Here is a 12,776-nt window from a genome sequence, read left to right as displayed (position 1 = left end):
TGAGTTATAAATATCATCAAATATAAATGAAGCTACGGGTACCTCTCTAACCCCAGCTAACTGCATAGAATATTGACTGGAAGCCTTCACCAGGCTGGTTCAACGAGGGCCACTAAAAGAACCCGATCCCGAACGTTCACTGGACTTTTGCTGGGTTGAGGACTTAACGCAACTGTCAGGTGGATAAAGGTGTGGTCAAATTTCTTCCACTCATCTTTAATTTTAGCCTGTGATGCTAATGTACCAAGATTAAGAGTCAAATTAATCTAGCAAATTGAACTGTGAAATCGATATCAACACTAGAGCCCATTATTTGAACTAAGTAAAATAACATAATCAGATGTCACACGAATAGACAAAATAAATCCTTTAATAAATCTAAACAACTCAATCCTTCAAAGTCTCAATCTCTTCCTTCTGTGCTTCATCAGTGGGACGATGTAATCAGTCTCTCTGTCTCATTCTTCCTTGTGCTGCCAAGCACTGAGGTGCTCGTCGATTCTTCCTTGGTTCTGGGATGCTCTTGATCAATGGGAGCAAACATTGGGCTTTTAAGCCACAGTTGAGTCTGCTCATTCTCTTCGTTGGTCCCCCTAAGGGACTCGTCCTTTCCAGTGGTCACAATCAGGTGTCACACAGAAAAGCGAACTGGTTCGATGAATATACCACACGTAATCTCCTGATTGCATCTACTCGTACTATAGATAGACAGATAGATAGATAGATAGATAGATAGATAGATAGAAAGAAAGAAAGAAAGAAAGAAAGAAAGAAAGACAGACAGAGCGGTGAAGTTGTGCAGGTTCTTGAGATGGAGAGTGATGACAGAGTTCTTTTGTGGTTTCAGATACCGATGACCTTGGAACTGGAGACACTGGAGACACGGAGCACTCACACAGAGAGGAGAGAACACACGAGGAGATTCTTGGAGACAGGTAAGTAGATCGCGGGGAGTCCTTAAGGTAAGCATACAGGTAAGTTAATGCAAACGAGACCGGACATCGAGTGGTGTGTGTGAGTGCTCTTTATGCTGGCTGTGATGAGGTGCTTGATGAGGTGCAGGTGCCGGTGATCAGTATTCTGGTGATTGGGTGCGCTGTGATTGGTGAGCAGTGGAGCCTGACGTGTCTGTGACAATAGGTCTACTTAAACAAATAATAATTTATTTTTAGTCTTATGTTTAATATTGCGGGCATCCAAGTAAATTGACATATTTGATTTTTTTTTTTTAAGTAACGCAGTAGTTACTTTTCCTGGTAATTAGTTACTTTTATAATGATGTAACTCAGTTACTATTTGTAAGAAGTAACTAGTAACTAACTACTTTTTTAAAGTAACATGCCCAACACTGCCTATATAACATATCATAATATAATATCATTTGACAGTGGCAGTGAGTAGCCATGTGGTTTTACCTATGGTCACCAAGTCTCACTGTGAGAATATTTTCATTTAAACCTAATAAATAATAAAATAATTTTAACAATAAAACTGGACTGGAACCTCATGGTGTCTCAAAATTGCACAGCTGAGTACACTTAGATGTTCTTAAGATTATCTTAAGAAGTACTAAAGAAGAATTTTTAGTATATTAAGTACAAAATTAGTGTGCAAAAATAGAGCATTTTTAGTTCATTATAGCAGTGTACTTTTTTCACCTGGGTGTAGAGGGTTGCATGTGCACAGTGAGTTCATAGACGGTCTTCATGACCATGACATGATTTTTCCAAGTAGAATCACCCCATCCCTCTCCTCCCTTATCAGGAAACAAATTTTGGCTATATAAATGATCTATCAACAGCATTTGCAAACATTGGATGCAAGTTTCTAGTACCTGTATCTCAGAAGAGGACACTGACTGCTGAATTCTGATCTATGAAGAGAAGGTTATCTTCATTTAATTACTGTTATTTTAATATTGATTATGTTTTACTCACTTAAATGAATGATTTCTGGTTATGAACAGAACAATGAAGCTGTATCATAGCATCCTGCTACTCTTCAGCTGCCAGTTCATTCACACTCTGGGTAAGCTACTAATGTGATTTGGTAACATAAAAATATACATATATTAAAATCCATTTTAAAATAATATATATATATATATATATATTTTATATATTTTAATATAAAAGTATTTAATTCATTTTTAAAAGTGTCTGTTTGTACGTATTACTTTGCACCATGTTTTCACAGCTTTAAACTGTGAAATGATTTGTGGCACCCTGAAGCAGATAGACGCTGGGGCAGGCTCAGTGGTTGGAGTGAACGATCAAAATGAAGTCTTCGTCCTGAATAATAACGTCTTCACAAAGGTCTTTACATTTCTAAAACACTTCAGTGTTGGTCCTGCTGGTCAGTTTGGGGTGGATACAGCAAACAACATCTTCAAGGTGCGGGGTGGCAGCCTTGTGCAGATTGCAGGTGAAGAGTTACATAAATCATAAGATATGTTTAATCTGTTATTAATGTACGTGATTTTAGTTTGGAGTCATTGTTTTAAAATCACAGTACCAATGACATCAGCTTATTGTCATTCTGGTAACACTTTATTTTACAGTCCTGTTCTGCATGTAGATACTTTGTACTTATTATACTGTAGAAATTACAATAACTGGGTTATAACTAGGTACTAACCCTGAACCTACCCCTAAACATAACCTTAACCCATGTAGTTACCTTATACCTTAACCCATGTAGTTAACTTGTTACCAGTACTTTATTGGGTACTTTCTCTATGCTCTCTATGCTTTCTTGGATGCTTTCACTTCCTTTAATCCCTCCCTATTCTATCTTCCCAGCAAGCAATTTTATGTCTAATAGACGTCAAAACACAGCCCGGCCGTCTAGGCTAAAACGAGGCAAAATTTGGACTGTCAGTGAAAATCTAATAGACTTCGAACATAACCCAAGAATAGACTAGTCACCAATTAGACGGCTATTAGACGACTGCATATTTATATCTAATAGACGGTGAATATGGGTCAAGGTTAAAATAAGTCTAAATTTGGGCTGTCAGTGAAAATCTAATAGACGTCTAACCATAACCCAAGAATAGTCATCAAATGAAGAGTTTGGTTCCAAAACGCGATAAACGCCATTTTCAAAAAAATTGAGTTTCCGCCAAAATCAGTATTGTATCTGGTCGGTATTGAAATGTCATTTATTAATTTTGCCCAAATGCGATATCCGTCATGTTATTCTGTCATGTTTTCTCCCTTTCTTTCCAAAATGCGACAAACCCACAGTTGCCATCTAGCGGTTGAGAATTGTAATTGTACATTTTTATTTAAAGGTCCCGTTTTTCGTGTTTTTTTTAAGCTTTGATTGTGTTTATAGTGTGCAATATAACATGTGTTCATGTTTCACGTGTAAAAAAACACAGTATTTTTCACATAATTTACTTATCTGTATACCGCTGTTTCCACTGTCATAAAAACGGGCTGATGACTTCCTTTTTCTATGAAGTCCCTCCTTCAGAAATACGTAACGAGTTCTGATTGTGCCAGCGGTTCCTGTGTTGTGATTCGACAGCAGCTTCTGCTCCATCTTTCAAGAATAATCTTTGTGCGAATCTGGCATTAAACTGATTGAGATTGAGGAAGCTGTCCTCAGCAAAATGTGCTGCACATAGTTTTACATGTGGATTATAATTTTCGGGAACCGAGTTAAACATAAATTGTAACCATTGATCTCTAAGTACAGCGTCCCTGGGAAGGCCAAACAAAGGTGATTGGACTGCGGGATGAAAATAACAGCGTTTCGACGACATGGAGACAAACACACTCTACAAACGCAACTCTTGCTCTTCTCCATGGGAGCGCAACAAGACCACGCCCCCTTTTTTGTGTATTCCTGTGGGCGGAGGTTAGTCAAAAAACTGTTTTAGTGACGTCATTAAAGAAGGAAGTAGAGGGATGTAGTCCAAACTGGCCGTTCGATGTAGGCGACTTTTGTTAAATAAAATATCTCGCTTGGCATTGAACTTTGAGCTTTAAAATTTTACAGATTTTATTTATACTCTAACAACAACATTACACACTAACTAAAGTTTGAAACATGGGATCACGAAGAACGGGACCTTTAACTTAAAATTAAACAGTCACATATGTGTGTGGTGTGTATATATATATATATATATATATATATATATATATATATATATATATAGTAGAATGTGTATGATTGTGTGACAGCAAAAATATGCTGTTTCAAATGTATACTTGCATTTGATGGTATATCATGAATCAGCTTTGTGGCTGAAAATTACTTAACACTATTTTGGTTACACTCATTGCTGGTATGAATCAGGGCAATAGCCAAGCCGTAAAAATTAGACTATAGATTGCCTCGATTTCGCCGGGTGGACTAAAAGCAGACTGCACATAGCCTATCCAATTCAGAGCTAAATCGTGACTACAGATAGACCATGTCATGAAAGGCCACTTACATCTTGTAGATATCATGACATTGCAAACATGATGGAATATCAACCATCTCATGCACTTCCTGTCCAAAAAATATAATAAATCAGGATTGACTATAGGTGGGCTACAAATAGCCGGTCTGACTACGAGCTAAATCGTGGCTATGCACAGCCTATGTATAGAACATGTCAAAGACATGAAACCAAACACCTTGTAATCACTCTTGACTTCGCTTACATGATGGAATATCATACATCTCGCAAGTTATTTTGGCAAAAACGACATGTAACCAAATGCCCAGGCCAATGGCTAAAAGTAGGTTACTCATAGCCGGACAATATTGGGTCTATAGTTAACTGAGACAGTGAAATGACGGCTATTGTGTCATGATCACCAGTTGGAGTGCCCTATTTAGCCACCAGAGGGCACTCCAAGGAACACTCCAAGGAAAAGTCCGAGTTGGAGTGCCCTATTTAGCCACCAGAGGGCACTCCAACCCGGACTGTTCCTCACCACACTTTTGGACTTCTTTTCCCATAGCCCACTTCCCGGACTCATTATCCCTTCATTGCACCAGCTGTCTGAGTTTTGTCATTAGTGTCTGTCTATTTATACTGAGTTGTTTCTGCCTTTGTTTGTGGATTGTTAATTTGTGTTACGTGCACTTTGTATTCCTGGTTTTCTGTTTAATGTGGACTGTTCTGTGGAGTTTGACCCTTGCCTGTTTCTGGAATACGATTTTGGATTGTCCTATTAAAAGCTGAGCTTGGATCTTACCTTCTCGTCTCTGTGTCATCCGTGACATATTGCTTGCTGGGTTATGCTACTCTAAGCAATGTAACTGAAACTTGTGTTGTGAGCACTTCTTGTGTCTATTTGCCTCTTCACAATGACTCACTTGTTGTATTCCTCACTTGCAAGTCGCTTTGGATAAAAGCATCTGCAAAACGAATACATGTAAATGTACATTGTAAGGAATGGACTGTAAAATAAAGCATAACCATTATTCTTCCAGTTAAACTGACTAATCTTTCATCCAACCTGTTGCTTGTACTGTTAGGCCTTCTCAAACAGGTGGATGCTGGAGGAGATCAGAATGTTGCAGGTGTCAATATGTATGATGACATATATTGTTTAAATATGGATGCTAACAACAAATTGCCATCCAGCTCTGTTCCTTGGGTTCAACTTAATGGAAAGCTGAAGTATTACAGCTGTGGCCCGTACAGCTGTTGGGGAGTGAACAGCATTGACCAAATATACATCATGAAGGTAATGTCACAATGTTAAATACAGGGGCTTGAGTTCAAATATACCAGGTTTTTAAAAGTACAACAATAAAGTAGTCATCACGCCAGCGTTTAATTTTCTGACATAACTAAAGAAATAAAGAAACTGGTGTGGAAGCAGCAAACAATTTCTTCATATGGCTGACTGGTTTGTGTTTTTTTCGGTCTTGTGCAGGGTGTGTCTGGTAATACCTGTTCCGGGTCCGGCTCCTTTGTGAATATTCCTGGACTTCTGTCCATGATTGAAGTAGCAACTGATGGCAATGTCTTTGGTGTCAATGCTCAAGGGGCCTTATACCAAAGGTGAACTGAACAGTCATCATATTAAACGTTGTATAAACAAAAGTGATGAATTTTTCAAGAATAATTTTCTGATATAAATCAAATGCTGCATTCAAGAAATCATAATTTTGCAGAACTGGCATCTCTCAGTCCAACCCCTCTGGCACAAACTGGTTATCGATTGTTGCCTGTCCCAATGGCCACAAGCATGTGAGCTTTGACCTGGGATTGCTGTGGGTCATCTGTGTTGATGGCTCCATCCGCAGGTGTACTTTATAATCTGTCATGCATCACTGCAGCAACAGAGGAGCTCAATCATTAACAGAAATCTCAATCAGATATTATTAACAGAAAACTATGAAAGCTTTATTAATCTGAATCTTTCTTTTCCTTTTTTCTTGCTGTTGAATCAATAAAGCATTATGATAGCATCTTATCAGCGTTGTGTTTCTTGTATCATTTAGTTTAGTAGTTCTCAAACTGGAGGCCCAGCATTACAGTGGAATTTACACTATTAAAGCTGCCTCTTTGATAATGATGTTTAATTATTGCAGCCCCACCTTTTTATTGAGATTATATAGACAAAAAAAGAAGCAGTCACAATGTAGAACAAATAAAAACAACAAAAAAGACAACGACAAAAAAAGAAAAGAAAAGAAAAAAGTACAAGACAGTATAACGCGTGCGCCAGGAGGAACAAGGCTGGAGAAGCAGGTTTCAAATAGAACTCAAAGGTTTACTAATACTTCAAAAAGGCATGTAAACACGTCCAACATACAACAGTGACTGGACAAAGAACAGACAGAAACTGAGGGCTTATAAACTGTCACGGTACACACAGAAACAAGAAGGTTTGGGATCCAAGTGCAGGAGATATTTATTGGGGAAATCCAAGGTCGTAATCCAAAAGCAGGCAAGGGTCGAAATCCAGTAAAGCAGTCCATACAAAACAGGCACAAGAAAAACAAGAAAACCAGAGAAACAGAAGTACACGCAACATTAACAACGAACCACACCAAAGACAGAAACAACTCAGTATAAATAGACAGACACTAATGACATAATACAAAACAGGTGAGTGCAATGACGTGAGATGATTAGTCCGGGAAGTGTGTATTGGGATATGTAGTCCATGTAACAGGTGGAAATGAGAGTCCGGGATGGAGTGCCCTCTAGTGGCTGAAAGGGCACTCTCACTGGTGATCATGACATTACCCCCCCTCAAAGGAGCGGCTACCATACGCTCCACCAGACAAAACACAAAAAACTCAGGAGGGAGGTGGACAGGAGGAGGATCAGGGGGAAGGACGGCGGGCCAGATCCAGGGTGCCCCACTGAAAGCCAGGGCGGTGCTGGAGGAACTGACCAGGCTGGTACCGGCAGGTCTGGAGTCCTGGCTGTTTGCCAGGGTGGCGCTGGAGGAATTGACCAGGCGGGCACTGGCAGGTTTGGGGTCCCGGCTGATTGCCAGGGCGGCGCTGGAGGATTTGACCAGGCGGGCACTGGCAGGTCTGGAGTCCTGGCTGATTGCCAGGGTGGTGCTGGAGGAATTGACCAGGCGGGCACTGGCAGGTTTGGGGTCCCGGCTGATTGCCAGGGCGGCGCTGGAGGATTTGACCAGGCGGGCATTGGCAGGTCTGGAGTCCTGGCTGATTGCCAGGGTGGTGCTGGAGGAATTGACCAGGCGGGCACTGGCAGTTTTGGGGTCCCGGCTGATTGCCAGGGCGGCGCTGGAGGATTTGACCAGGCGGGCACTGGCAGGTCTGGAGTCCTGGCTGATTGCCAGGGTGGTGCTGGAGAAACTGACCAGGCAGATTTCAATGGTTCAGGCGGCCTGGGCAGAGGTAGCAGGGCAGAAGGCTTGGGCGGTGGTGGCAGAGCAGAAGGCTTGGACGACGGCGGCAGGACAGAAGACCTGGGCGGTGGCGGCAGGGCAGAAGGCTTGGACGGCGGCAGGGCAGAAGGCTTGGGCGGCGGCGGCAGGGCAGAAGGCTTGGGCGGCGGCAGGGCAGAAGGCTTGGGCGGCGGCGGCAGGGCTGACCAAGGGTGCTCCGTGGCCGTATCAGGGAGAGCGGGCAGCTCGGTGACGGCCTCCGTGGCCGTATCAGGGAGAGCGGGCAGCTCGGTGATGGCCTCCGTGGCCGTATCAGGGAGAGCGGGCAGCTCGGTGACGGCCTCCGTGGCCGTATCAGGGAGAGCGGGCAGCTCGGTGACGGCCTCCGTGGCCGTATCAGGGAGAGCGGGCTTTTGTCCGACTTGAGACAGCGCCGACGCCATGTGACTGTGACGTATGGCTTGACAGGTTGCTGATTTGATCTCTGCAGCATCACCTCCAGTGTGTCCTTGATCAAGTCACTTGGAAGGAGGAGTGATGGAGGGTCTCATGGTTCAGCCATTTCCAGGATCTGCTGTGGCTCTCCATCCTCAGTGCTCACCAGTCTGATTGTACGATTTCACATCCTACAATAATGTACAAACATAATACAAAAGCAGTCATTTTAACAGCACAGTGCCTTTTGATTTCTGTATTAGAAGTAACAAAATGATCTTACTTCTTATTTTTGTTTCAGGTTTTCCTTTTTTTTTTTTTCACAAATGCCGCCGTCACCTTGTCTTGCAGGTCCTGCTCCACGACAAAAGCTCTACAGCTAAAGCACAGACATCAAGAATCAAAAAAGTGCTGTAATAACCCTATATAACTTTAACTTTAAATTACAATAATTAAAATAAACTACAATTTAAGATTTAAATAGTCTTTGTATTCATTTCTGTAGTATACTCACTCAAAGCCTTTGATAGCATCATTCCTTCATCAGTCTCTCTCCACCAGATAAACATATGCAGATCATCTGTCCCTGTAACATCCAGACAAGGCTCACGTTTCCTCTGAGATTTATGTGCTCAGATCTACATTTACATGTTGATAATGTGTTAACTCACTTCTTATCCAATACAAATGTTCCTTCATTTACCAACAGTACTAATGGACAAATAAAATAGATTAAACTTATGTTTTTTTATGTAGATTTATTTATTTACATTATTTTCATTCATGTAATGTAAGCAGTGTTGACAACAGTGAATTCTACATAATAGCACACACACATATAACTCATAATACATAATCTGTTTGAAAGGAACATACTCGGTTACTAACGTAACCTCGGTTCCCTGAGATACGGAACGAGTACTGCGTATGGGAAAGGTCTCCTTTTTCCCCGTTACTGAAGCCTTTTTCAATAACGCAGTGTAACTGCATCGTCATTGGTTCACTCATAGACAAGTTGTTGAACCAATGACGGTGCGGCATAGCTGCGCGACCTATGGCGACAGAGCACGCGAATATTCCCGCCGAAATGGGCGGGGTTTAGGGCTATATAAGCGGGCGATTCGCCATAGGATTTCAGGTCATTCGACTGAAGCGACGACACTGAAGCCGCAGCCTCATGGCACGGCATGTAACGCAGTACTCGTTCCGTATCTCAGGGAACCGAGGTTACGTTAGTAACCGAGTACGTTCCCTTTCGAACGAATTCAACCGCGCCGTGCCACGGCAGGGAACGACTGGACTTGTCTTGGGCACCGTGAGGGAACCAGAGGACAAGTGAGAAGGCCGGAGCCGTCGAACCCTCGTTACACTACAAAAAGGGAGTTAACTCCCAGAGTGGCATGAAGCGGAGCTCGATAGAGGCCGCTGGATCATACCGAAAGACCGCCCTGGTGATTTATGTATGACACCACTGTCATGCTGTCCGACTGGACTAAGACGTGGCACCCTGTCAGGTGTGCCTGGAACGCATGAAAGGCTCGAATCACTGCCAACATCTCGAGGCAGTTGATGTGCAGATGGCATTCATCTTGAGACCACGAGCCGAAGGCCGGTCTGCCTTCGCAAAGAGCGCCCCAACCTGTGTTGGACGCATCCGTTGAGAGCACCGTCCTTCTGGACACTGCCTGTAGGGGTACCCCTTGGCTGAACCATACAGGGTTCATCCAGGGTTTCAGAGCTGCCAAACAGGCCTGATTGACCCTGAGACGCAGGCGGCCGTGCCGCCAGGCGTGAGGAGGGACCCAGAACTTCAACCAGTACTGCAGAGGCCGCATCCGAAGAAGGCCGAGCTGCAGAACCGGGGAGGCGGAAGCCATCAGCCCTAGCATCCTCTGGAAAAACTTCAGAGGGAAATAGGCTCTGTTCCTGACCGATGCCGCGAGCTGCTGAATGGCCAGAGCGCGCTCTGGAGATACTACAGCCGTCATACGGACTGAGTCGAAAACTGCACCCAGGAACGTTATACGCTGGCTGGGGAGCAGTGAGCTCTTGGCAAAGTTGACCCTGAGACCCAGGCACTCCAAGTGGCTGAGTAACACGGATCTGTGATGCTCCAGCTCGGCTCGTGACTGGGCTAGGATGAGCCAGTCGTCGAGGTAATTGAGAACCCGGATTCCCATCTGTCTCAGTGGGGAAAGCGCCGCGTTCATGCACTTGGTAAAAGTGCGAGGAGCTAGGGACAGTCCGAATGGAAGGACCGTATATTGGTAAGCCACACCCTCGAACGCGAATCTCAAGAATCGCCTGTGATGGGGGGCTATCTGGATGTGAAAGTATGCATCTTTCAGGTCCAGCGAGCAGAACCAGTCCCCGGGGCAAACCTGCGCGAGGATCTGCTTCAGCGTTAGCATCTTGAACTTCCGTCTCATGAGGGAGATGTTCAAGAGCCTGAGATCTAAGATGGGTCTGAGACCGCCATCTTTTTTGGGAACTAGAAAATAACGGGGGTAGAACCCCGAATTGCTCTCTGAGGGGGAGACTATTTCTATAGCTTCTTTCCTCAGAAGAGACGTGACTTCGGCTCGGAGGACATGAACGTCGTCCGTGTTGACTGAAGTCTGAAGCACTCCGCTGAAGCGCGGGGGCCTTCGGGCGAACTGAAGCGAGTAGCCTCGACTTATGGTTCCCAGAACCCAGCTTGACACTCCGGGGATGGCCCGCCAGGCCTCGGCCCGCGTGACAAGGGGCTGAATGGTATCGGGTGACGGGCCGCCAATCGGGGGCCCGTGCACCGGAGAGAGTGGAAGAGGAACTTCGCTCTTTCTTAGAGAAGGTAGAATATTCATAGTGTTCGCCATAAGAATAGCGTTTTGCATGGACGCAGCACTGGGCCCAGTTAGCACAACACTGAACATATCTCCCACGCCCGGAGCTGAACGAGGCGGAGGGGGGGTGGAACGAAAGAGCTTTTGGGGTGGTCCGGCCGTGGCGAGACTTTGCCCCATCCTCTTCCTTCCTGAAATATCAGGAGGGCTTAGGAGGCGTCTGGTCCAGCGTAATCTTAGGCCGGGGTCCCTGACGTTGCCTCGGGAAGGAGGAGCGCTTACGATGGCGCTGTTCCTTGGGTGGTGCTGCCTGAGAGATAGAGGGGGCAGGTTTGTTCTGCTGAGCCGGCGCAGACTTGGGGCGGCTGGAAGCAGACGTGGAGCTAGGGCGTTTAGGCAGGAAGTGTCGCATAGCCTGAGACGACTTTTGTGCTGCAGTAAAACGCTCCGTAAAGCCCTCTACTGCTGGCCCGAAGAGACCAGAAGGAGAGACCGGGGCATACAAAAAGGCCGTCTAGTCCATCTCCTTAATCTCCGTCAGGTTGAGCCACAAATGGCGCTCAAGCACGACCAGGCTGGCCATGGATCGTCCAATAGCCTGAGCTGTGGCCTTTGTGGCACGCAGGGCTAAGTCAGTGGCGCTGCGGAGGTCACGGAAGGCAGGTGCATTAACGCCAGACTCATCCAGAGAACGGAGGAGCTTCGCTTGAAAAACCTGGAGAATAGCCATGGCGTGCAGCGCTGAGGCAGCCTGGCCCGCGGACGTATATGCTCTGCCAGCCAGGGCAGAAGTGGTCCTGCAGGGCTTGGATGGAATGGCCCTCTTAGTTTTCCAACCCACAGCCGTGGGGGGACAGAGGTGAGCCGCCACCGCTTCGTCCAGGGGCGGTAGATGCTCGTAACCCTTCTCTTCAGAGCCATCCACAGAGGTGAGAGCTGAATAATGCGTAGTACATTGGCGGGCAGAATACGGGGCGCGCCACGACTTCGTCAGCTCGTTGTGAACCTCTGGGAAAAACGGTCTCTCGGGGGAGAGGGTGAGGCACGCGGGGAAGCCGGCGTGACGTCATCCAACTCCGTGCGCTGGGCCGCTCTGCCCCGCCGTCTCTTCCTAGCCGGCTCACGGGAGGAAGAAGACGGGAGGGCGCGAGCGGCGAGATCGCCTTCACTGAAGAAGGCGATCCGCGAGCGCAGAGAGGCGAGACTCATGTTCTCACAGTGAGAACACAAGGTCCCGGTGAGCGCGGCCTCTGCATGGGGTCTGCCCAGGCAGCCGACGCACTCACCGTGACCGTCGTCGTCATGCAGAGGGGCTCTGCATGTGCCACACAAGTGGCGCGGCATTTGTAACAACGTCGTCGACGTGAAAACGGCGTTTGAGGGGCTCTTTTAGAGCGGCAAGGGCCGCTAGAGCAGTGAAAACCGCTGTTGGAAAACTCTTTTAGAGCGGCAATAAACCGCGGGAAAATCGCTCTTTTAGGCGCGCCGGATGGCGGCAGGAGACGGGCTGGCAGGCGGCCGGAAGCGGGAAGCGGGCGGCTCGAGACGGCGCTCGAGGCGGCAGTCGACGAGGGCGCCGGCGCTTCTTCCTCGGCGAGCTCAGCAGTCCGCTGCGGGAGCCTCTTCGACGGCGGCGAGAGATTCTTTCCAGGCGAGCTTCTTCCAGGCGGCGAAGGCTTAAGCC

At 46.1% G+C, this 12,776-nt stretch overlaps 1 protein-coding gene across 1 annotated transcript; it reads left to right on the top strand.

Moving 5' to 3' along the window:
* The first annotated feature begins 1,773 nt into the window (after positions 1-1,773).
* Positions 1,774-6,434, top strand: LOC125257134 (fish-egg lectin-like). The gene is made up of 6 exons (XM_048173591.1): positions 1,774-1,886; positions 1,967-2,028; positions 2,197-2,424; positions 5,488-5,699; positions 5,892-6,019; positions 6,133-6,434. Exons 1-6 carry the CDS (start codon positions 1,876-1,878, stop codon positions 6,275-6,277), a joined length of 786 nt encoding a protein of 261 aa, XP_048029548.1. The 5' UTR covers positions 1,774-1,875; the 3' UTR covers positions 6,278-6,434.
* Positions 6,435-12,776: the final 6,342 nt, after the last annotated feature.

The sequence above is a fragment of the Megalobrama amblycephala genome, linkage group LG2 (genome assembly GCF_018812025.1).
Source record: "Megalobrama amblycephala isolate DHTTF-2021 linkage group LG2, ASM1881202v1, whole genome shotgun sequence".
NCBI classification, from domain to species: domain Eukaryota; kingdom Metazoa; phylum Chordata; class Actinopteri; order Cypriniformes; family Xenocyprididae; genus Megalobrama; species Megalobrama amblycephala.
The sequence above is the reverse complement of the archived record's forward strand: the minus strand, read 5'-3'. Positions and strand labels throughout refer to the sequence as shown.